The sequence below is a fragment of the Martes martes genome, assembly GCF_963455335.1.
Source record: "Martes martes genome assembly, chromosome: 6".
Classification (NCBI taxonomy): Eukaryota; Metazoa; Chordata; class Mammalia; order Carnivora; family Mustelidae; genus Martes; species Martes martes.
In genome coordinates, this window is record NC_137893.1 from 6,496,049 (window position 1) to 6,519,504 (window position 23,456).

The following is a 23,456-nucleotide window of genomic DNA, read 5'->3' on the forward strand; positions in this document are numbered from 1 at the left end:
TATTTCTACCTGCAGTTTTTCTTTCCCACTCAGAGAGTCCCCTTTAACATTTCTTGTAGGGCTGGTTCGATGGTGATGAATTTCTCTGCCTTTGTTTGACAGGGAAACTCTTTCTCTCTCCTTATATTCTGAATGATAGCCTTGCTGGGTAGAATATTCTTGGTTGCAGATTTGTTGTTGTGTTTGTTTATTTGTTTATTTTTTCCTTTCAGCATCTTGAATATATCTTGCCACCATCCTCTGGCCTATGGTATTTCTGCTGAAAAATCAGCTGATAGACTTATGGGGCTTCCCTTGATGTAACTGTTTTCTCTTGATGCTCTTAAAATTCTCTTTTTATGAGTACTTTTTGCCATTCTAACTACCACGTGCCTTCATGTGGACCTCCCTGTGCTGATTCTGTTAGAGCTATCTGTGCCTCCTGAATCTGGATTTCTGTCCTTGCCCAGATTTGGAAAGTTTTCAACTATTATTTTTTCGAATAAATTTTCTACCCCACCCTTCCCTTCTCGCTTTCTGGGATCCCCATTATGCTGATGTTATCGCGCTTGCTGGTGTTGCTGAGCTTCCTGGATTCACTTTCATTTGTTATTTTTTTCTCTCTTGTTTTCAGCTGGATTACTTCGCATTACTCCAGCTGGATTACTCGCATTACTCTATTACTCCATTACTCCAGCTCACTGATTCTGCATCCTCTGGTCTACTGTTTATTCCATCTAGCTTATTCTAAATTTCAGTTATTGAGTTCTTCCTCTCTGGTTGTTTCTTTTGTATGTTTTCTGTCTCTTTGTTGAGGGTCTCGCTGAGGTCCTCCACTGTTTTCTCAATTCCAGTGAGTATCTTTATGACCATCACTTTAAATTCTCTGTCAAGCATATGATTTATCTCCATTTTGCCTAAGATGTCTTGTGATTTTGTTCTCTTCTTTCATTTGGGATGTATTCCTCTGCCTCCTCATTTTGTCTGATTTTCAGAGTCTGTTTCAATGTGTTAGGAAAGCTAACTTGCTCTGGAAAGTGGTGGCCTTATGCAGCAGTGGTCGTGTCATGTCCTGCCGTGCAACTCCCCCTGTTTACCAGGACCTGGCATTTCAGGGGTGTCTCCTGTATGTGTCGTGTGTGCCCTGCCATTGTGGTTGAGCATGTTCTCCTTTGGTCCAGCTGTCTGCGATGGCTCTGTTCACCTGTTGTGGGAAAGGCCAGTCCCCGTGTTGTTTGTCATCCAGTCTCCTTGAGTTGAGTCAGACCAGGCATTTATCAGAGATACAGTAACACCAAACTACATGGTGCTCTCCTTGTGTTGTCTCCTGAGAAGCCCCCATTGGTGGGCAGGGCCTATGGTCAGACCTGACGTCTGCTGCCGGCCCACTCCTGGGAACATAATTCGATTGGTTTGTACGATTATCTACCCTTCCAGCCCTCCCCAGGGCAGAAGTCACTTTGGAGTCGTGCTGGCCCCTGTTGGTGCTGCTTGCACACTGCCTGGTTTGTGACTCTGCTTTGGATGGGCTCTCCCAAAAGGAGGGATCGTGGAGGGGGCGGATCCACAGAAGAACCTGGGGGCGGGGCTTGTGATTCCCGCAGGGTCCGTTTGGTCTGCTGCAGGAGGGGACCTGGAGCTGCCTGAGAAAACTCTTGCCAAGGCAGGCTGGGTTGGAGGGGGTAGATCTGCAGAAGCACATGGGGATGGGGCATTCTGTGAGCAAACAAGGTGGAGAGTATTAGCACTGCGCTCCTTCCCACGGGTGTCCATGTATCTCGGCTGGTCAGCAGGGGAAGGAAGTGGTGCTCCTTTGTTCTCAGAGCAAAGATCCCAAAGATCCCTGGACTCCAGCACCTGCTTTGAGATTAGTAAATAAATCTCTTTTCCATATACCGCAGGAGTTTTTCAAACTGCTGTTTCTATGCTGTAACTCAGCAGGGCTGGTTGTGTGTGTGTGTGTGTGTGTGTGTGTGTGTGTGTGTGTGTTGTCTCTTTAAGGGCAGGGACTCTGCCCTCCTAGCTCTCCCAGAGCCACGCCCACTGGTTTTTAAAGTTCTAGGGGTTCCATCCCACGGATTGGCAGACATCTCTGGTTTTCAAAGCCAAATGTTATAGGGATTTGTCTTCCCCACGCAGGTCCTCTGTGCCTGGGCTGCCAGGGGTGAGGGTCTGCTCCTCTCCCCTCTCGATGCCTGCTGTGTCCTTCTGTCCTCCAGACAGTCCCACGGGTCCATTTGTCTCCCTACCACATCTTCATCCTTCAGACCCTCTTCAGTGTGGCCTCCTCTCTACATTTATCTGTGGGGAGTCTTTTTGCCTGTCTTCAGGTTCTTTGTTTTGTTTTATTGTTTGTTTGTTTGCACTGATTGGTGTGGGTGTTATTGAGTTGTATCTGTGGGACAAGTTAAGTTGAGGATTCTCCTACTCTGTCACCTTCCCAGAAGTCCCCCCACTGTCCTTTCTTACTCGTCAAGTCTTTTGACCGCTCTGACACCTGCTGTGTACTCAGCCCTGGGCCCGGTGTGGGATGAAATGCCTTCAGGATTACCCTCTGAGGAGTCTGTTAGAAAAGCAGGTGATGTCAGTATCATAGAACAAGGGCTTCCCAGGCAGTAAGGGCAGGATAGGAGCAAGGGGTAACATGGAAATCCCTCTCACCAGTCCTAGGCAATCAGGAAGGCTCTGAGGGCTGATGACTTGTAAGCTGAGCCACGAAGTACACTTAGGAGTTTCGAGGGCAAAGGTAGGAGAAAGACAGTCCATGTTGGGAGATACTGTGTGTGAGGAATCAAAGGCAATAGAACGCACACAGCCTTTAGGGTAGGAAAAGGGTCTTTATGGCGGAAATGGGAGTGGGGGGGAGGGAAAGATGTTGACGCTGACACTGGAAGGGCTCCAAAGGCCTTGCTCAGGGCAGCGTGCTTGAGCTGAAGCATATATAACCAGAAAAAATGACAGGATTAAACAATCCTTTCACATTATTTGCCATTATTGAATAGAATGAGGTTTGTTTTTTTTTTTAACATTTAGAAATAAATGTAAAATAACTGCCAATTTCTAGAGAATGCCCAGAAGTCAGTGGGAACACAACTCATCCAGGGATGGTGAGTCATTGGAAATTTTCAAAATTATGACCTGTCCCCTCAGTTTCTTGCAAATTATATCCAGCTAACAGATACTTGTTTATGTGTCCTCGCCTAGAGGTCGGCTGTGTATTTGGCAGTGGAGGATTACAAAAGGAAATGCTATGTTAACGACACAATATTCTAACATCTTATTTTATTTATCTGAGAACAGAAGCTGGAGAGCTTTGCCTAAATAATGAAACCAGCGAAGGCTGTGATGCCTTTATGTGCTTTCAAGCCGACACATTATGAGAGCCTATGAAACCTTTAGCTTCTAAAGGAAATAAAGGACAGCCAGAATAATGAATATTGTCTTTTATAGTCTGGCTAGGCTACAAAATTTAAGGAGAAGATATACTCATCTTGTACACTGAGCCGATGATATCACATAAGTAACTACTGTTGTGGTTGGAGGGAAGTTACGTTCCCAAACGTGGTTGGAACAGCGACGGAAATGCAAGGGAAGTGCGCAACCACCAGTCGAGTGTGTGTCAGACCTGGAGAAAGAATGTCTGCGGTGCTGTGTAAACCGTTAACCAGAGTCTCCTAAACCAGCCGGGAATTCCTGGGAGAAAGTTAGATGTTATGAAAAGATGGGTCCTCTGGCGGTCAAGGCCTCTCAGCTCACATTGAGGGAGCCCGGACAGCAGCCCCTATATTCCAGAAAGGCTGGAGTCAAGGACCTTTAAGGGATGCTGAGAGCAGGATAACATTGCACAAACGTTAAGAAACACTGATGACGATAATCAAAGCATTTGTTGTCAAAATTCTCCAGTGATACCTTGTCTAGAGCACAACCCTTGGACTGAAAGCCTTCTCAAGATAATAAAGAAAAAAGAAAATCCTGTTTTCCATTCTGAAAGCTAATGTGGAAATTTGTCTTGGAAGTTTCTATGCACTGCTAAGTTAAATCAAAAACCTGTTTTGAAAGGGTGATCCTTCAAAGTTGGTGACGAAGAACTAGTCATAATGCATACTCTGTGCCACCCCTCAGTCCTCGTCAGTAGGGAGACTGACACACTCCCAGGCTCTCAAAGCACCAGCCTGAGTATGATGGGCTGGGATCAGTGCTTGTATGCGGGAGGAATCACACAGTTCCCAGTACTCCTCTGCCCAAGCTCGGTGCACTGCAGCAGGTCTGAACCCCCAGCGGGAGTTCTTACACACCGTTGTTCCCCTGCTCACTTCCCTACCTTCTCTGCCTGCCAGACTCTTACCTTGTAAGACCCAGTGCACACGTCTTCAAAAGCAAAACCTTCTCATTCCCCCACAAGCTGGTCATCCTTCTCTCATCGCCATGGCTCAGGCATCTGTAGGCATTTGCCACTTTTTTTTTTTTTTTTTTAATTTTGTGCTAATGTTTGTTGAAGTGTCTTTCTCCTCCAAGCTTATGGATTCTTTTAGGGATTTTGTTTACCTGTGGATCTTCAGACACTGGTCAAGCCTGGGCCAGGAGAAAATATTGCACTTTTTTTTCTTTTTGTTTCTTTTCCTTTTTCCTTTTTTCTTTCCTTTCCTTCCCCCCCCCTTTTTAAAATTTTTTTAATGGGTAAACATTGGGGGGGGGGGAAATCCCTCGAAGCATGGCTATTACTTATAGAAGATATAATAACTTAAGTAACCAGGATGATAGGCACAGGTGGATCCAGGGCACAAAGGCCATTGCTGGAACTCTGTCTTTCTGTCTCTTATTTCTGTTCTCTTTTGAACACTGGCTTGGTTCTCAGACAGGTTATTTCTCTGTCGTTGCGGTGGGGGAACGTTGTGTTCTGAGTTGGCCGTCCGTGCACCCTGGACTAGGGACAAGAAAGGGAGTACAAAGATCTGAGCATGTCTGAGCAATTACCTGGAGAGGGGAAGGGGGATCATTTTCTGCAGCTTTGTTTATTTCTAAATGTAAGTTTGTACCATTTCACCCCCCAGTCCACCCCGTCACATCCCTCCCCAATCTCTGGTAACTGCCAGTCTGTTCTTTGTATCTATGAGTTCCATTTTTTGTTGTTCTGTTTTTGTTTTTGTTTTTGTTCTTTTTTCTTGTCTGAACAAAGCCATCTATATAAACCCATGCATTTCAAAAGCATCTGTAATGACTTCAGATCTTCCTCTTTACTCATCAGGAATCCTTTGAAATGCTCGACAATGTTCAACAACTGCCCCCACGCCCCCACCCCCGGCCCCGTTTATTCCTAAAACAATAACTAGATGACTGAGCGTGTTACAGTAGAATAAACTCCTGGTCAGGCACATGGAAGAACTCCCAATCCAGGTGTGGATGAGGAAGATAAGCAGGGTGATATCTATAGCTTTGATTTTGAAGTTAGACTTCTTGAAGGCATGCGGCATTAAAACCGGTGTAATTGTTTATATCTAGTGGCAATGGGAAACGTGGGAAGTCCATGTGGGTTTATTTATATACGTATCTGAAGGCTTAAGCCGCTCCTGTGGACTGAGCCAAACCACCACTGCTGTGATTAATGGAAAGCATGGCATCCGGTACTTGAAGGACTGTCCCGCAGGATCGGTAAGAATTTAAGACAATTTTAGGTGTAGAATCAGTTGCTTATCTACTACCGTGGGGGTCAGAAGTGTTTTAAATTTAAAAACTTTTTGATTGTAGAAAGATTTTACAATTCATACATTTTGACTCTAGAATATCTCCAGGACTGTATACCTACACCTTATCATTAAAGAAACAAACAAACTATGATCTTGCAGTAAAAAGTATGAACAGTGACAGAGTTGGGCAAATACAGACTGGAAATAATGTCGCTCCGATGCATGTCAGGTTTTGCCATAAATAAAAAGTTATTGGCATATTTAGAGAGAAAAAGAGAGAAAACTTTGTGTTTTCAGAGCCATTTTATTTGTAGTATGTATTATATATTAGCCCAGGAAATGGGCCTACTATATACTTTTAACTTTGGTAATAAAATAAAAATTCTAAAATACTTTTGAGATTTAACAATAGCTGTAGTGATATGAAAGTAGAAATACTGAAGACCTGGCCAGTGGTGACATTAGAGAGCCATGTGCTTGCTGGCTTGACATTGAAGACTTTCTGCTGCTTAGAATGGGCTTGGCGTGTGCATGCACACCTGCCGTGGATGTGAGTTTCTGTGCATAAAATGCATGCATTCGTAATTAACCCACGCAGGGCCATGGAGGAGGCACACACCCTCCCTTAAGGCTTTGGCAGTGGTCATGGTGTGGACAGTCAGCGGCTGTCCTTCTCGGCAAGTACTGACATAGTTCCCTTTTTATGGGAGTATATTGACTTTCTTTCTTTGTTAACACCTTATTAAGAGAAAACAAACCTGTTAGTGAACCCAGTAACAGGCTCATTAGCTTTTGAGATTCTGTTTGTTTAAGTGTAACCTGATGTTATGACAGACATTATTAAATTAACAAAGTCTACAAGTGGTATGTGTTCTAACAAGTTGCAGAGTTATTTTGTATCCAAAATAACGGAACTAACTTCTGGAGTTACATAACACAAAGTGAGCATCGGAGCCAAAATGCTCTCAGGTCACAAGGGGAACAGGCTTGGGCATGGCTCAGTCACCGATTGTCTGTAGGAACCAAGTAGAGAGTGTGGTGATCATGCCGCGTGTCAGGCTTTAGCTTGGAGAAAATGAAAGCTATAACATGAACATGAATAATGATGTTTCGAAATGGATAATAAGACTGAAAACTATCAATTGTTCCTCCCAAAAGGATGTGATCTAACCTGGTGAGGAATAGTTAGAGCCTCCAGCGCGGATCTCTGTTTGTTGCTGGCTACTGGCAGAAGCTTTAGGGTGTGAGACGCCTTTAGACTGAGTCTAAGTGAAAGGTTGTCTGTCATAACTTGGTAAGTGCGAGGTCCTCTGATAGAGATGTAACGCGCTCCTTACCAGTTTTCTCATAAATAGTAACAATGGTCCCTCTTATTTGAAAATTTAATCTTTTAATAGGTCTATTTGAGTTTAAACTCAATACACCAACATTATTATAATAATATAATATATATAATATAATATATTAATATATATATTTAGCAATATGTAAATTTAGCAATATATAAATTGCAATATATATTACAATTTATTATATATATAATACATATATTATGTCTAATATATACATCTAATATATATGTCTAATATATATATTATATAAATATATAAATATATATTATATATTATATATAAATATATTATATAAATATATATGATTATATAAATATAATTAAATGTATAATAAATATATGAATAAATAAATATAATTAAATATATATAAATAAAATATATTATATAAATATTTATATAAATATAAATAAATATATATTTATTTATATATAAATATACATTATATATAATATAATATATTATAAATATTATATTTAATAATATATAACATATATCTAATATATATTAGACATAATATACGCATTAGATATATTTTATATATATCTAATATATATATTAGACATATATAGTGTCTAATATATATATAGTGTGTGTGTGTGTATATATATATATATATATATATCATGCTGCTTGATTCCAGAATCCCCCGACCTTCCTCTCTCTGTGTGGTATACTGGGCTGTTGGGCTGGCCGTGGCAAACACCAGCTCCCAGACTCCCTGTCCTTGCTTCAGGCAGGCTTTGCCCAGGGGAGACCTAGTGGGAGCTGGTTGTTCAGAGAGAAAGCAGAAGACGCCAGGATATTTTTTGCTTTCTCTTCAAGAAGCATTTCTGGGGGCAGGTGGGTGGCTCAGTCAATTAAGTGTCTGCCTTTGGCTCAGATCACAATCCCAGGGTCCTAGGATCGAGCCCTGTAGGCAGCCTACTTCTCCTTCTCCCTCTACTGCTCCCCCTGCTTGTGTTTTCTCACATGCTCTGTGTTGTGTGTGTGTGTATGTGTAAAATAAATAAGTAAAATATTTTAAAAAATTTAAAAAAAAGAAACATTCCTGGCAGTGGCTGCCTCTCTCATCCTCCCAGCGTCCAGCAGTCAGCCGCCTCCTCCCTCCATCCTCCCATACTTCTTTCTGCCAGTGGTCAGAGCCCCAGCGCTGCTGATCTTGGGGTGGCTTCCTGCCCTGTGGTGCTTCTACCACCTTGGTAACTAGATCTCAGTATTAAATTTCTGCAGCTGATCTACTGACCTGGGCCCTGTTTCCCTACCTTGACTCTGACCCATGCAAATGGCCAGTTACTTGTTCAGTAGAAAGCACAGATTCACTGCAGCCTTCTAGTGGAAACTGTGTGATCCCTTTATTTTATAAAGAATAAATTTATATTTATATTTAAATTATATATATGTAATATATATATTTAAATTTATATTTATAAAGAAAACATCTTTATCAAGAGAAAGATGTGCTTTCCTTGGAGCACATTAACTAAGATGGATTTGGAGATTAACTCAAATTTAGACACACAACTCAAATTTAGATGAACTCAAAAGACACACACAATATTTTATTTGGAAAACATACTATGGTTAAGCAGTATCTCTAAAAATCATTAACCTTGGGAAGTTCAATGAAAGCTGTTAGAATGTTCAAGAACAAAGAAGGAGGGTCTCACCATTGTTTTTTCAGGTTTGTAGAACTATCTGGTGCTTGGGACATGCAAAACTTTCCAGACAGTACTTGTCAGCTCTTTCCATAGAAATTTGGAACACATTAATTTGTGTTTGGAGTTGACTAATTAGCTTCCGATCCTATCAGTTCCTATACAACTGGGTTCTTGGTATGAATCTGTTTTCAGATTTTGCTGCCTTATTTATTTGTTTCCGTAGTTACTGTTATTTCCTTCTTTGTGAGAGACATTGGCGTTGAGTCAGGAGTCAGGTGGCACGGTGGAAAGAGGAGAGGCTGGCTTCTGGAGATGCCACCAACAGCTGAGCTGAGATGTTCATGGGTCTTACCTTGGTGTATACTTCTGGTGTTTATGGGTCTGATTTGGTTAGAGGGTCAGGCCTCCAAAGTCTGAAACGACAGGTGAGTTATGATAAAATATAACTCACTGAGAGCAGAAGGAAAAAATCATAGCCTTGTCTACAGAAACGGTAACAATGTGAGTACGTTTCTATGAACTTAAAGAATATGACTCTGCTGGATTCTGGAAAACAATCATATATCATTGAACATGGTTGCAGTATAAAGCCAAGCTCATTTTCAAAGTCTTATTCTGGGTCCGTTTTTTAAATAGTTTATACTATCATTGGAAAAAAGAAAACTGGCCAATCACTGTCATACCTTCTAACTCTACAGCTGACTAATTATGGCTTCCCAGAATTGAGTATGTGGAGCCAATTGAAATGAGCCGCCCATGGGAAATACAGTTCCAGGTTAGGTAGAAGAATTCACTTAATTTAACAGGACTTGTTTTTGTTTTGTTTTGGTTTGGTTTCTCTATTTTTGTAGCTGATTTATCTTGAGCTAGCATTTGTAGAAGGTGGGGTGGGCCCCTTAGAGAATCTTCCTTTACCCACATTTAAGGGGACTAGGATTCCCTTCACTAGGAGTCACAGATGCCTTACCCAAGGTAGAATTTTTTTTAAGGTTTTTTTCCTTTGCTTTGCTTTATTGTCTGTGTATTTTGCATGCAGAATGGAAATATCAGAAGACGACCAGCATCTGAGCCCACTGATGGCATAGGGAAGGAAATGACCAGATCGTGCTCGTGATTAGTCAGAAAATGTGTCACTGCTATAGGGAGACAGTTCTCCAGGGTTCTCTTGCGTTTCTGCACGTTGTGAGGGAGGCACCTACTACCTCTAGTTCTGGACGACCTTTTCAAGGAGGTCATAGAAAGATCTGCTTATTATCCAGTATAATAAAGATAGTATCACCCTTCAGGACAAAAGGACAGTTTGCTTGCAGCTCCTTCTGAAAGATCTGGGTTCCCTAAGCTCAGGGTCCTCCCCTGTAGGTAGTTCAGAACTACTTGCTTATAGTACCTAGCTTTTCATCTGCCTCATCCCATAGTTGTTGGTCATCGTGTCCATACTTCTTTCTGCCTGAGCTCCGAATCATGCAGTCCTTTGTCTCTGACCCAGGAGTCTCGTGTCTTCCGCCAGCAGCCATGACACTGCAGCATAGTAACATGTGAGCTTGGGAGCAGGGTGAAGTCCCAGACCCTCCCCCCAGTCTTGCCAATCACTCTAGCACTACAGAAGAACCTCCTTTCTTAAAAACCGGTGGAGACAGTATTGAAACTCACTGGTGTGATATCTATATTTAATAAGAGAATTGATAATTTCTTTTTTAGTTTTATCAGCTCATGTGAAATACTGGAATTTTCTGAATATCTATAACCGTTTATACTATTATCTATAAGCATCCATTTCCCCCCAATAAAAAGGACTGTGGCTTTTATCTGGCTGGATTTTATCTGGTGTTAGAACAGTTTGTGATTTGTTAGCTGAACCTCTACCAGCAGTTTTTTGCAAGCTAAGAAAAAATATAAATACTATCTATTTATCTGTTTATGAAATACCTTCTCAATAGCCGCTGACTCAGCTGTTGTGGAGGAATTACTTTGCGTTAGGAGTGGGATTTCTTTCATGTCACAGAAAGCGGTTGCAGCCAGCCCAGTGTATTTTGTAAGGGTCATTCCTGTCCTCCTGCCTTTTGTTTTGGCAGTCAGGAATTGCTCTACATCTTTTTCTTAACATCCTTGAACTGGCCTTTGAAGGATTTGTAAAATTTCAAAAGGTAGCATTCCCTGTTTAAAAAAAAAGGGAGGTGGGGGGAGAAACCCATAAGTATGATTTCCATGCCACTCCAGGGAGAGACCAGGGCTCAGAGACATGACGCCATGAACACACCTAAACGGAAGCACCAGCCACCCTATCCGTTACAGCGAGACCATTGTCACAACCTTATCTTTGGGGCTGGAGACCGTTGTCACACCCTCATCTTTGGGGCTGGGGACCACAGGCAGGATGACTTGTGTGCCCCCTGCTCCAGGTAGGGTAGGTTCTGGCTAACTAGCAGGTATACCATCAGGGGTTGGTAGGACCCTTGCCAATAAGAACGGCAGGGGTCCAGACAGCTGGCTTTGGGACAGTTGCCTGGACAGTGGCACGCTTCAGAGGTTTGGAGAGCAACACCTGTTACCCAAGACGCGGCATCATTTGCAAATGCGATAAGCGAAGTATGTTACAGCTGTCGTCTTCGGAGAGAAGAAGCAGGGTTTACTCCCTTTACCACTGATGTCAGTATAACTCGATGGTTCTCAAATGTGTGGTTGCCGGAGCAGTGGTAAAAGCCAGCGTGGTAGAAATGCAAATCATGGGCCCCCTTTGGCACTACTGAATTAGAAAACCCTGGTGTGGGGTCCAGCAACATCTAGCTTAACACCCGCCGCCCCAGCCAGGTGATTCTGGTACACCTGGTGTTTGAGAGCCACAGATGTTAGTCACGGTATCTCAGGTCAGAGAAGAAAGACGTTAGTTTAGTTTCAAGTAGGGAAAGAATGAATGAAGGGTAGTGCTGTCAGATGTATAAAAGGTAGAATTTGTTGAATAAACCTACTGATTTTTTCATTAAAAGAATGTATATCTAATACCCATTTTCTGCAGGGCACTATTAAGATACAGGTATGAATAAGGGATTCCATAATCCTTAAGTGTCTAGATCAGGGGTGGACCATCAATGATGGCTTATGGACAAAATCCCATTTTCCAAATGTTTTTGTAGGTCAAGTTGTATTGGAGCACAGACCTAGGTGTCCACCTGCATATTGTCTGTGGGTGCTCTTAGTCTGCAGTGAGGATTGAGAAGTTCGACAAGGATCCATGAAGTCCCACAAAGCTGAAAGCATTTAATACCTGGAGCTGTAATTAGAGGTCGAGTCTAGTGTTTAAAGGGGAACTACTGTCCATATTCCGAGTAGTTACACTCAAATGGAGTTGCGGGGAAAGTGTGGTGGGCGCGTCCAGCGATACGCTTGTGTCGGATTCTGGACGCAGCAGAGAACCTCACTTTGTGGACGTGGTCGTCGTGGAAGGTGTGAAGACGGTCGGGCAAGAGACAGAGCAGTCGCGGTGCTGAGCACCTCCGTGTACAAAAGGTAGAGGGGTGTGCAAACACCAAGAAGTAACAAGGGGAAGAAATGAAAAATAAAAAGAAGATTTGGGTTGAGAAGGGAGGAGATAAGCAGCCAAAAGAATGTGGCCTCCGTGGAAAGCTAAAGGGAAAGCACGTGTGCAGGTCAAGGCTGACGAGGCCGAGCCAGGAGACCCGCACAGGTGTAGAACATCCCCCGCTGCTTAGCGAGGGGGCAGGGTCCAGGTCTCCCAGGGCATTCTGACCCTGTGCCGGGGCAGAAAACGGAGTAGGAAGTGTTCGGGGAGATTCCCACTGTGCCGCTGTGTAAGTCTGCATGTTGGTACCTGCTTATTTATAGGAGTGTCCCCTGATTCTTTACTCTGTGTCCCATCCTTGCTGCGTACGGACCGACTGTGAGCGGCGCCGTGGAAAAAGCACTGGGTTTCCCCTTAGAAAGTCTGGTTACAGGGGCGCCTGGGTGGCTCAGTGGGTTAAGCCGCTGCCTTCCGCTCAGGTCATGATCCCAGAGTCCTGGGATCGAGCCCCGCATCGGCCTCTCTGCTCAGCGGGGAGCCCGCTTCCTCCTCTGCCTCTCTCTCTGCCTCTCTCTCTGCCTCTCTCTCTGCCTGCCTCTCTGCCTACTGGTGATCTCTGTCTCTCTGTCAAATAAATAAAATCTTAAAAAAAAAAAAAAACAGAAAGAAAGTCTGGTTATGTCCTGCCTTCATGTCTGATTGTTTGACTTTGGGCAAATCATTTCATGGCGCGGTGTCTCCCTTTCCTCATTTGTGAGAGGCTGGTGCAGGCTCCCTGCACATGGTGCCCTGCTGCTGCACTCACTGACCACGGAAGGGCACCGCCAAACCGGGGCACGGGGCCTTTCCCCAGCTCCAGGGCTGAAAGCAAAGGAAGATGAGCAGAGACACCCGGACCCCCCTCTAAAGGGGATTGCTGACTAGTTTGACATGAGGGCATTAGCTTCCCTCCAAAGATCTGACGTGGTCTCATGTCTAACCCACATCTACTGATAGATTTCCTCTCTTGCCTGGAGAGGTTGTTCACTGTGAAAATGTGTAGAGGGGGGAAAGGGCCAGCTGGGCTCCAAGCCTGCGGTTTCTCACAGAGTCCTCATTCTTGCAGGAATTTTTCTTTAAATGTGGAGCGCACCCGACCTCCGACAAGGAAACGTCAGTAGCTTTGAACCTGATCACAACGAACAGTCGAGACATCACCTGCATCACGTGTACCGACGTCAGGTAAGGCTGGGAAGCACCGTCAGCCTCGACAGGTTGCTTTCCCAGGGACGGCCTCTCGGGGGGACTTCCTCAGCCGTTTCTTTTTCTTGAGGAGGGTCTGCGTTGCTTCGGCCCCGTTGGCGCGATGTGGGTGTATTTCAGTACGCTCGAGCCGTTTGAAGTGCCTGATCCTTGGTGTGCGTCTTGGTCAAAGCTTCGATGCCCTTCTCCCAATGTGGGTACATTTCAATATCATCAAGTTATTTCAAGTGCCAAATCCTTAATGGGATCAGTGGCCGAATAGTGTGCTCAAGATAAACATGAGATGACTTAGGTTTAAAGGTAGTGTAATCTTAAAAAAATAAGCACGTGTATTAATATAGGTGAGTTCTAAAAGAAGTTAAAATGTGATGCTCTTGTTAGGAATGTTGTAACAATTTATGAACACCGTTTATTCTTGGAATGTACGATCCATAACATTTTATTTTAAACCAGATATGAGGCTCGAACTCACAACTCCAAGATCAGGAGTCATGGACTCCACTGACTGAACCAGCCGGGTACCCCGACATTTTATCTTTAAAATGTCTTTTCATACACTCAGTTCTTCCATATAACTTCCACATAACTTGCCCTTCCACATAATATAACTGTGTTTATATTAGGGCATGTTGTGTATTCATACGCCCCAAATAAAAGGATGTAGCTAGTGTGGGACCTGGTTAAGTCTAATTTCAGTAGGAGAAAGAAAATGTGGAGACGCTCTGTTAGAGAAACAGGGATAAGGACTAAATTTAAATTCCAGTTTGGAAGAAAGCCCCAAGTAGGGAAACCTGGGCCTGCTGCGTCTTCACAGTTGGCGGGTGAGAGCAGAGCTCCGCACTTCATCCAGATGAACAGAGTAAAAGAAGATGGTTTATTCCATATTCTCTGAGGATGGCCAGAAGCTCAAATGGCAATAGAGAGGGCCTAGCCCCGATATCAAGAAGCACTTCTAGTGAAATCCCAAAATGAATTAATGAATAAAGTCAAAGAAACCTGCTTGTTCCAGGCTTTTAAGCAAAGACACAAATACCCTGAGCGTTTTAGCGTTGTCTCTCTTTGGTCTTGAGAGTGTTCGGTGGCCTTTTAAAGTTACCTTAAGCTCTGTGATTTCGTGGTTGGGGGTATTAATACTCCTAACATAACACTTCTGTCCTTTCCTAAATTTAAATAAAAATGTTGACTAATAGAAGCCTGAAATCCTTGGTAGCATCTGTTAGACAAACTTGGCTTCCAAGAAGGGATAAAAATGGGACTTTTTTTGGCCGCTGCACTTTTAGTTCCTGGTGTGATAGGGAATGCCACTGTGTTGCCTAAAACGTAGCTTTCGGACATCCCCTGGTAAGGAGAACAATTGCATATGGCTAATGACTCAGCACGCAAGAGCAGTGGATTCCTCTGGTATTTCAGGAAACGAGCTGGGGAGTCTTGAGAACAAGAGGTTGACTGTCCGCCAGCACTGAGAAATTAGAATCACGTCTCAGGTTTTCCTGGGAGAAATGAGTTTTTCTCAGAGTCAGAAATGCAGCCTGTGAGCCAATATTTAAAAGCCTTCCATTAGAGTTGGCAAAGATGGCATTAAGATACGGAGTCTTGATCGTGCTATCGTACTCCGAGCATTGCCCTCGTGCTTCCTGCTGCCAAGCTCTCGCCTTCGTATTAGTAACTCACAACATCCACCCAGAAAAACAAGCAGCTTCTCAGATCCACGGGCAGATAATTGCTGGAAAAATAATATTGTCTGTTGCAATAAAATTTTTCCTATTATTTTGAGGTGATTTTAAAAATAGAACTTACTATATTCAATTAGATTTAAGTGTGTGTGTAGAATCAACCACTTGACTGAATGAGGTCCCTTCTTACATACGGCAGCAGAGGAATAACCTGTATGTAAAATAAAGAAAATACTCTTTTCTTATAGTGAAGGATTCATGCATAGGGATGTCATAAAAGCCTGTATGAGGACACACTGATATTTTATGTTGTACTTTGCTGATTGTTGTGATTTCTTTCTTTTTTTCTTGCTACAAATGCTTTCTTTTCTAAGTTAGAAGTTATTTGCTCACAAAAAAAAAAAACCCTAAAAAATGTCAGAATGTTTTTACCCTCGTGGTTAGTAAGATTTTGGCTTAATTCTTTCTAGCATCTTGAGTATGCCTAAATATTTGTGTGTATACATGGGAGGGGGCTGTGCGAAATGTAATCATATTGTGCATATAGTTTTGTATCTGGCTCTTTCCACTTAGCATTGCATCATTAGAAATTTTCCCTGCTATGAAATATCCTATGAAAAAAAGTTTATTTTTTTTGTTTGTTTAATATTTACCTAAGATTTCATCGTTTGGGAATATTCTAATCATTTCCCTATTGCTGGTGATTTGAATTATTTCTAATTAAAAATATTAAATTAAGTAACCCTTAAATCTGTATCCCTTTCCAAAAATCATCGAGTGCTTGTTTTGAATCTAAGACTAAGTGTCATAGAAATGGTAACAGAAGGTGAATGTCAATGGACATGTTTAAGGTTCTTGATGCGTATCGCCGAGTTTATTTCCATTTTAGACCATGACTGTCTGTCTTGAGAGGGCTCCCTGCTGCATATTTTCCAGTATTATGTTCATAGTTTTAGTTTTTGCCTATTTGCTAAAGGACATTAATTTTGTCACTAATATTTTTATTGGCAAGTTTGAACATTTCTCTTTTGTGTTTTCTTTTTTCTTTTTCTTTTTTTTTTGTTGGCTTATTTGCATTTTCTGTTGTGAGAGAAAAATGCAAAACTTTCTGAGTATGAAAGCTTTAGGGAAGAATCTGAAAAAAAAAAAAAAGATTGCCTCTGTAGTTACTTTCTCATTCACTTATATATCAGTGTGTCCTTTGATAATACAAGGTTTTCTGACCTGTGAATGTATGTTTCAGCATATTTCTTTGGTTTGTATTTTGAAATACCGCATTTTCTGGAGATAAATCGTTATTTAATTACAGAATTAAAAATACAAATTGAGGGTATCTATTTATATTTTATGGTTCTTTTATTTATTTTTGTACGTACCCTAATCATACATCATTAGTCAAATTAGGCATCATTAACTACATAATAGATTAAATCCAGTGGATTAATTTCAATTCCACTTGTTGGTCGCTGGCATATGGGAAAGAGATTGACTTTCGCATATTAACCTGGTATCCTGCAACCTTGCTGTAACCACTTATTATTTCAGGAATCACTCTGTGGACTCTTTTGGGTTTTCTGCGTAGATTATTATGTCATCTCTGAACACGCACCGTTTCATGTCTTCCTTCCCTATCCGACCCCTTTATTTCTTTTTCTTGCTTGTTCGCATTAGTAAGGACATCCGGTATGATGTTGAAAAGGAGTGATTGAGTAAGGACCCACGTGCCTTGGAACTAATCTCAGTGGGAAAGCTTCAGGTTTCTTTCCTAGTTTTCTGACAGTTTTTTTTTTTTTTTTTTTAATCATGAGTGGGTGTTAGATTTTGTCAAATACCTTATCCCTGTGTCTACTGATATCATCATGTGATTTTTCTCTCTTAGTCTGGTGTTTAGCCTGTTTCAGTCTACAATGGATTATATTCGTGTGCTGAATCAGCTCCACATACATGGGTCGGTCCCTCTTAACTATTGTATGTAATTCTTTTTAAGCTTTTCTGTATTTGAGTTGCAAATATTTTGTTGAGGATATTTACATCTACGCTCATGAGAGGTATAGGTTTTCCTATCTTTGTCCGGTTTTAGCATTCAGGTAATTTTGGTCTCATAGAATGAGTTAGGAAGCGTTCACTCTGTTTCCTTTGAAAGAGATTGTAGAGAATTGGTCGCAAGATAGGAATTTATTTATCGTTGTGCTTTACAAACACACACATTTGTATACAAGGAGGTTAACATCTCGTTCATCTACCTTCGTAACAATAATTCTTTTATTTATTTATTTATTTTTTTACAATGATTCTTAAGAAATACTGAATAACATAGTTCAGGACCTCCAGCCCCACTAAGCTAACTAACATATTCTCTTACGCCTTCAGCCTCCTTATGAAGTCTGAGATTTGCAGTAGGACATCTATAAGGTTCTGGCTGGTTTTAAAAGCTTGCAAGAGGTAGGAACAATGCTTGTTCACAGCTTATGAATCGACCATATCATTTGAGAAAACACCTGTTTGTGGTCCTGTCTGCTGACAAATGCAGAAATGAAAGATGAGGTTTTCAGCGACACTCCTTTCCAGAGCCCACATATGTGGTTGTGATACGTAAAAGTCTGTGTGTCTAACATAGATGTGTTATTCATTTCCGGGTGTCAGGCTTAAAATTGAATGTGGGTAAGTGGTTTGTATCCTTTGAGTTTACATTGTATGCACGCAATGTATTTCTTCCCTTAAAGAAGAAACAGCCTCAGATTTTATGTGAACCAGCAGCTTCCCATCTGCCACAGCCACACGGTCCCCCCCACTTACCCACAGCTGTGAGCTGATCTGATCCACTCAGGGTTATCAGCTCATAGTCTTACCTTTATGAACAAAAAGGAGTGAGTTGAACAAAAAGGAGAAACAAAACAAAGCAAATAAACAACCAAAAATCTGAGCCAAGAGCAGAAAGCACACCATTTGAAGGCAGAATGCCTATATTATGTATTTCCTTTTTTTTTCCCTTCAACTTTTTATGTAAATTCCAATTAGTGAACATACAGTGTAATGTTAGTTTCAGGTGTAGAACGTAGTGATTCCTCACTTACCTCATAATTTTTGTGATGTATTTCCAAGAGAAATTCCATCAGAAAGGTTCAGAATGCTCCTGGATGCCTCAGTTTGACCTGGGAGTGACAATACTCTGCCATATGAAAATGACAGGACCAGTACCATAGTGACACCTGTGCGTAGCTTGCAACTCACCCAGACATCTGGTAAACTTCCCACCCCACCCCCAGCCCCTGAGGGGGAAAACAGTATTTCTGCTTCTTGAACCTTACTTGCAATATTATCCTTAAAATTTAAAATATAAAATTTGAAAATTACAAAATAGAGAAATGATTAGCATGACACCATTTGACAAAAAGAAAGAAATCATCCCCACCCTTCTGCTTTGCTCCTTCTGAGGCTGCCTAGTGAATTCCTGCACTTTTTTTCACCTTTATCTGCCATTCTTCAGTTTACAAGCTGAAGGCAAATTAAAAAAAAAAAAAAATTACCTTGTTGCACAGCCAAGTTTTAACTTTCCTGAAACATGTCTTAAAACTCAGCTCCTAGTAGGACCTTAAATCTAAGAACTGGTCCTACCTTTATAATTTTCCTCAACTCTTCCCGTAAAGACTTATGTTTTTGATGTCATTGTTGTTTGATATAAATGTATTTTTATAATTTCCTTGCTTTCAAATTTCTCTTCAGATTCATTCAGCCTCCTGAAGTAATGCCGCCTTGGGATTGCAGACTTAAAAGATTTACTTGGGTTTGGAGATTAGTAAAGATTTATCTCCGAGTCCATTTGTACTTGCTCTTGGTATCCTGGGGGAGAGTGATTTAACTCTCGTTTGGCAGCGTGTTAGTATGCATTCATTCATTCATTTAACAGAGGTTTAAAAAATGGAGATCTTAGTTCCTTTCCCTTTGAATACAGTTGTTGTGTCTTGGGCTTCTCCTCTCCATTCACACTTTAATTTTAGTTATATTTGGTGTTTATGTTCTGCTTTAGAATTAATATACAAGTTCTTTTTCTAATTTCGAGACATTGCTTAATAGTTATATTTTATCAACGTAACCGTTTCTTGACATTTTGGCATTAGATGGGAACTGATGGTTTCATACATTCGTCGGGATCTGAAGAGCATCTTCAGAGACTCCAAATATAGCCACATATAATTTAACTCATCTTTAATGTGGCCTCTTTCAGTAAATGGCTTTAGTTCTGTAATGGAAAAAGTGCTGGATTGTGTGTGTGTGTGTGTGTGTGTGTGTGTGTGAGAGAGAGAGAGAGAGAGAGAGAGCGTTAGAGACCCTTGTGCTGACAGATCTATGTATTTCTCTTATTAGAGAAATAGCTTGTATACTCCTAGGTAATGTAACATGCCAGGAACAGAAGATAGTTTCATGTAAGTAGGGGAGAATCTCAGAGCATCTGTATTACAGAGAAAGGTAAATCAGAATAACATATTTATATTATAATAAACAGGAGTCTGTTACAGAGTAGAATGCAGTGTCTTACACCTTTTTAAGATGAAGCAGGAAACTTCAAAGATATGTCTTCTAGTTTGAAGCAGGCGACTTCCCACTGTGCCCCCAGGCCCCATGGGAGTTAGTTCTCTCCACGCATGCTGTGAGCGATTTCTTTCCTGAAGGGTGTGCGTGACACACTCTTGAGAGAGAATGGCTATAAACCCTTCCAGGATGGAGAATTCTTCCTATGGGTGGACTCTCCCATACAAGAAATTGCATTGCCTCTTTGAAATTAAAAGGTGTTTAGTCACCTGTCATTCGTTCACCAAATTAATTTCCAGTTATTCGAATTATCTGTCTTATAGATAAAGAAATTGAGGCTGGGACATTTTAAAACTTAACATCTTGTCACACCACAAGGGAGGAGTTGAATCAGCCTCCAGGTGAAGTCCCTGGGGTTGGCCTGCCTCTCATCACACCTGACCCCCTGCAGGTCTGGGTTTCCTTGGTGGAGTAAAAGGCAAGGCTGTCTGCTGGGGGGGAAGAGATTAGCCTTAGAGTGACCTGCAGAGACAGTTGGAAAACCAGTAAGAGCTGAAGCGCCTGAGCTACACGCAAGCCCATCTGCCCGGCTAGGTTGCAGGTGTTTCGAGGACAGGGTCCCAGCTTGATGGATGCTCAGACGTGCTGATGCTGCGTGTCCCCCACAAGCCTTTGTGTCAAAGAGATTTCAATATTTGTTGATTTGAATGAAAGCAAATATGGTTTCATGCAGAGCAACAAACAGAAAGCAAGTTCTTTTTATATGGAACATTTTCCTTTTAGAAAACCCCTTCTGTAAGAGTGCACGTGTCATGATGAGCACAGAGTGATGTCTGTGTTGAACCACTATATTGTACACCTGTAACTAATACAACACTAGTAATTATTCTGGAATTTAGAAATCAAACAAATGGGGAAAAAAAAACCCTCTTCTGGATTTAATAGAATTTTCCAAAACTGAATGAAACAAATTAATAAGAAATCAATGGAGAGGTTTATGGTGTGCGTAGGAGTAAGGGGAAAAGTCAAATTTTCAAGTCCAGCCTTAGAATATAGATTTCTCAGCTCTATCGTTTGGGGTCAGTTACTTATGAAAACAGAAGAAATAGTTTATCAGCACTGATACTTTGAAATGTGAGCCACGTCAATTTTAATGTCAGTCAGTGACCTTCATTTCTCCTGCAGCGAACCCTGTAGATTTCAGCGGCGGGGGGCTGCATCAGCGGGGTGTCCTGAAGATGTTACAGATGCTTGTGCATGAAATTCATAGGCCTCACCTTTCCATTTAACTGCCCCTGTGGGTGCACGGCAGCCCCCACTGGCACTAGTAGGACAATATTGCAAATCCTTGTGGACCAGTTTTGTATCTGTTAAGGTCAACCACGCATGTTTGTAACTGTCTGGATTTTAAGCAGCTCATTTTCTGATGGTGGGGGTGAGGAAGCAACTATCTGCATAAAGCATCCAAGTGGCTTTGCTAGACCTTTGTTGATGGCCACACATTATATTTAAGGTCCATTTTCATTGGAAATAAATGATCACAGAATTTTTAAATAGCAATATTGTACTTAGAAAAATGATAAATGGTTTGTTCATTCATTTTTCATTGCAATGAGCAATTGGTTATAAATTTGGTGAGGGCAAGAAGTTATTCCCATTGCAAATTATTTGTGCTGATTCCTACCCTCGGGAAATTTCTTCCTGCTGGGACATGTTTAGTGGTAAGCAATGACATGACCTACCTTTCCCTCTGCAAACGCCAGTGATGTAGCTACTAATTCCCATGACCTGTAGAATTAAGTATTTGCAGGTTTGTCTGTTGTTGCTTCCACAGTTTGTAGAGTTAGTCACAACCAAATAAGCAATAGTCTCCATAACCTAGGGTGCGAGCGAAGTTATTTATTGAAGGAAGGGTCACCACGTGCTGTTTCTGTTTTTTGTTAATTCAGCAAATTTCACATTGAAGAAAGCGCGGCCTCAGCTCCTATCTCTGCAGTGTGCTGGAGAAGAAGCCTCCGGGGTTTCTAGATCCAGATATCCATTTCCACAACACAGAGAGCTACTCCGTGTACTGGGGTGATAGTCCCTTACGCCGTCACATGCACATTTTAACGTGTGGAAATGGTGTTCCCTAACACTGGTATCACGGGCAAAGCAAATTCATGCAGGTGTCTGCCATTGTCAGCACCTCCTTTTTAACAAGGGAGAACTGAAAAGTCTGTCTGTTCCCTCGATGGGTCTTTACCGAGCTCATCTACGACTCAAGTAACTGTTCCAGGTGCTTCCAGCTGAGATAAGGCATGTTTTCGCTGGGGCGGGGTGGGGGGCGCAGATGACAGCTGTATATGCTCGCAGTGAGTGGTGTGGTGGAAAAGGGCCGGTTCAGACAGGACAGAATTTGATAACGCTTGAAGGCTTTCTCCGTGTGTCATTCCTACGAAACAGGGACCCCAACTTCTTTTTTTAAGGCCGAGCCTTTCCAACAATTCTTTTAACTTTTTTTAAGGCCGAGCCTTTCCAACAATTCTTTTAACTTGGTTGAGACAGAATTAAAAAAATATATATACATAGACTAATTTGTGTGAGTTTAAGCAGCGCAGGCACTAATTGGCCTGCTCCCTCTTTTACGCTCGGCCAGCTGGCTGCTGGCATCGTCTGCCGCGGCGCCTTCCTACGCTGGAAATGACCAGACCTGAACTCCCAAAGCCAGACTCTGACGTCTGGTGCTGCCCCTGCCAGTCTCCAGATCTGGTCCCTTCTGGAGACGAACGAGAGCGTTCTTTGTGGTATTTTCGGACTGTGTGGGCCTCTCTTCGTATATGCTCAGGCCGGACCCATATGCACACCAAGATAATCCGACCTCATTACATATTCCACGAGGCTAGGATTGCCCAGCACAGCGTAGGTTCAACAGGGGACGATGTCTAGCGCTGTGTTGACAGGTGTTAGATATTTTGCGTGTGTTGATCACTCTGCTTCTCTGAGGTAACTGCTGTCCGCATTGTGCAAATAAGAATGAAGTACAAAGAGGGCATCTTACGCGCTGAGGGTCCCATTGCCGCTAAAATGGAGAGAGAGGGTGGATCCGTATTTGTTCCACAAGAATACTGACCCCCAAATCCCTGCCCCCAGTTAGCGACCCATCTGTGTGGCCTCGGGAATATGTTTGTTGCCTCAAAAAAAAAAAAAAAAAATGTGGGAAAAGAAAGGGAGTGTAGCTAGGAGGTGAGACTGGCCTGAGGAGGGGTGATTTCAAATGGCAGTTAAATGTCGAAGGAGTATTTGCAGAGTTGTGGCTTTTGGTTTATTTGGGATTAATGGTACCACCTAATGAGCAAGCAGCAAATGAGGGAGAGGAAGGATAACTCTAGGCTGAGGTTTCTGTGGGGGGGTGTTCCAGAGGAAGCATCGTGTGGGCCCCTACTGCTTAACAGGAGAGGCCGTGTTCAGGGTCCTAGGGCTGCAGAGCGTAGAGGAGCTCCCTGGGACAGATAGCTGGGGAGACTTCTGGGGCAGCCATGATGCGGGGCTGAGGAGGACGTGCTGCCTGGCGTGGAGGTTATTACCAGGCCCAGCAGGAGAAGGCCTGGAGGAACGGAGCAGCCCACAGGCCCTGTGGTGTCCCGCAGGAGGGTGATTCCTCACTGGGGGTGGAGCCCTACTCAGTCAGATGTCGCCTGAGGTCCTCAAGGAGAGAGGTCTAGGACTGACGGTGCAGGGAAGAGCGTGACCTGGATGACAAGGGGTGGTACCTCTTGGCCCGTCTTCAGCCTTGGTCCCTCTGAACTTCTCTGCTCCATGTAATCATCTGACTGCTTGTC

General features: G+C 42.4%; 1 protein-coding gene across 4 annotated transcripts in view; it reads left to right on the plus strand.

Annotated features, from left to right (window-relative positions):
- The window catches only part of PRKN (parkin RBR E3 ubiquitin protein ligase), a 1,287,019-nt gene that overhangs the window by 712,425 nt on the left and 551,138 nt on the right, over positions 1–23,456 (plus strand). For all 4 annotated transcript variants that reach the window (XM_080807235.1, XM_080807237.1, XM_080807236.1 and 1 more), the window contains exon 6: positions 13,296–13,411. In XM_080807235.1, the coding sequence (XP_080663361.1) occupies positions 13,296–13,411 (116 nt within the window). The remainder of the gene's footprint in view (positions 1–13,295; positions 13,412–23,456) is intronic.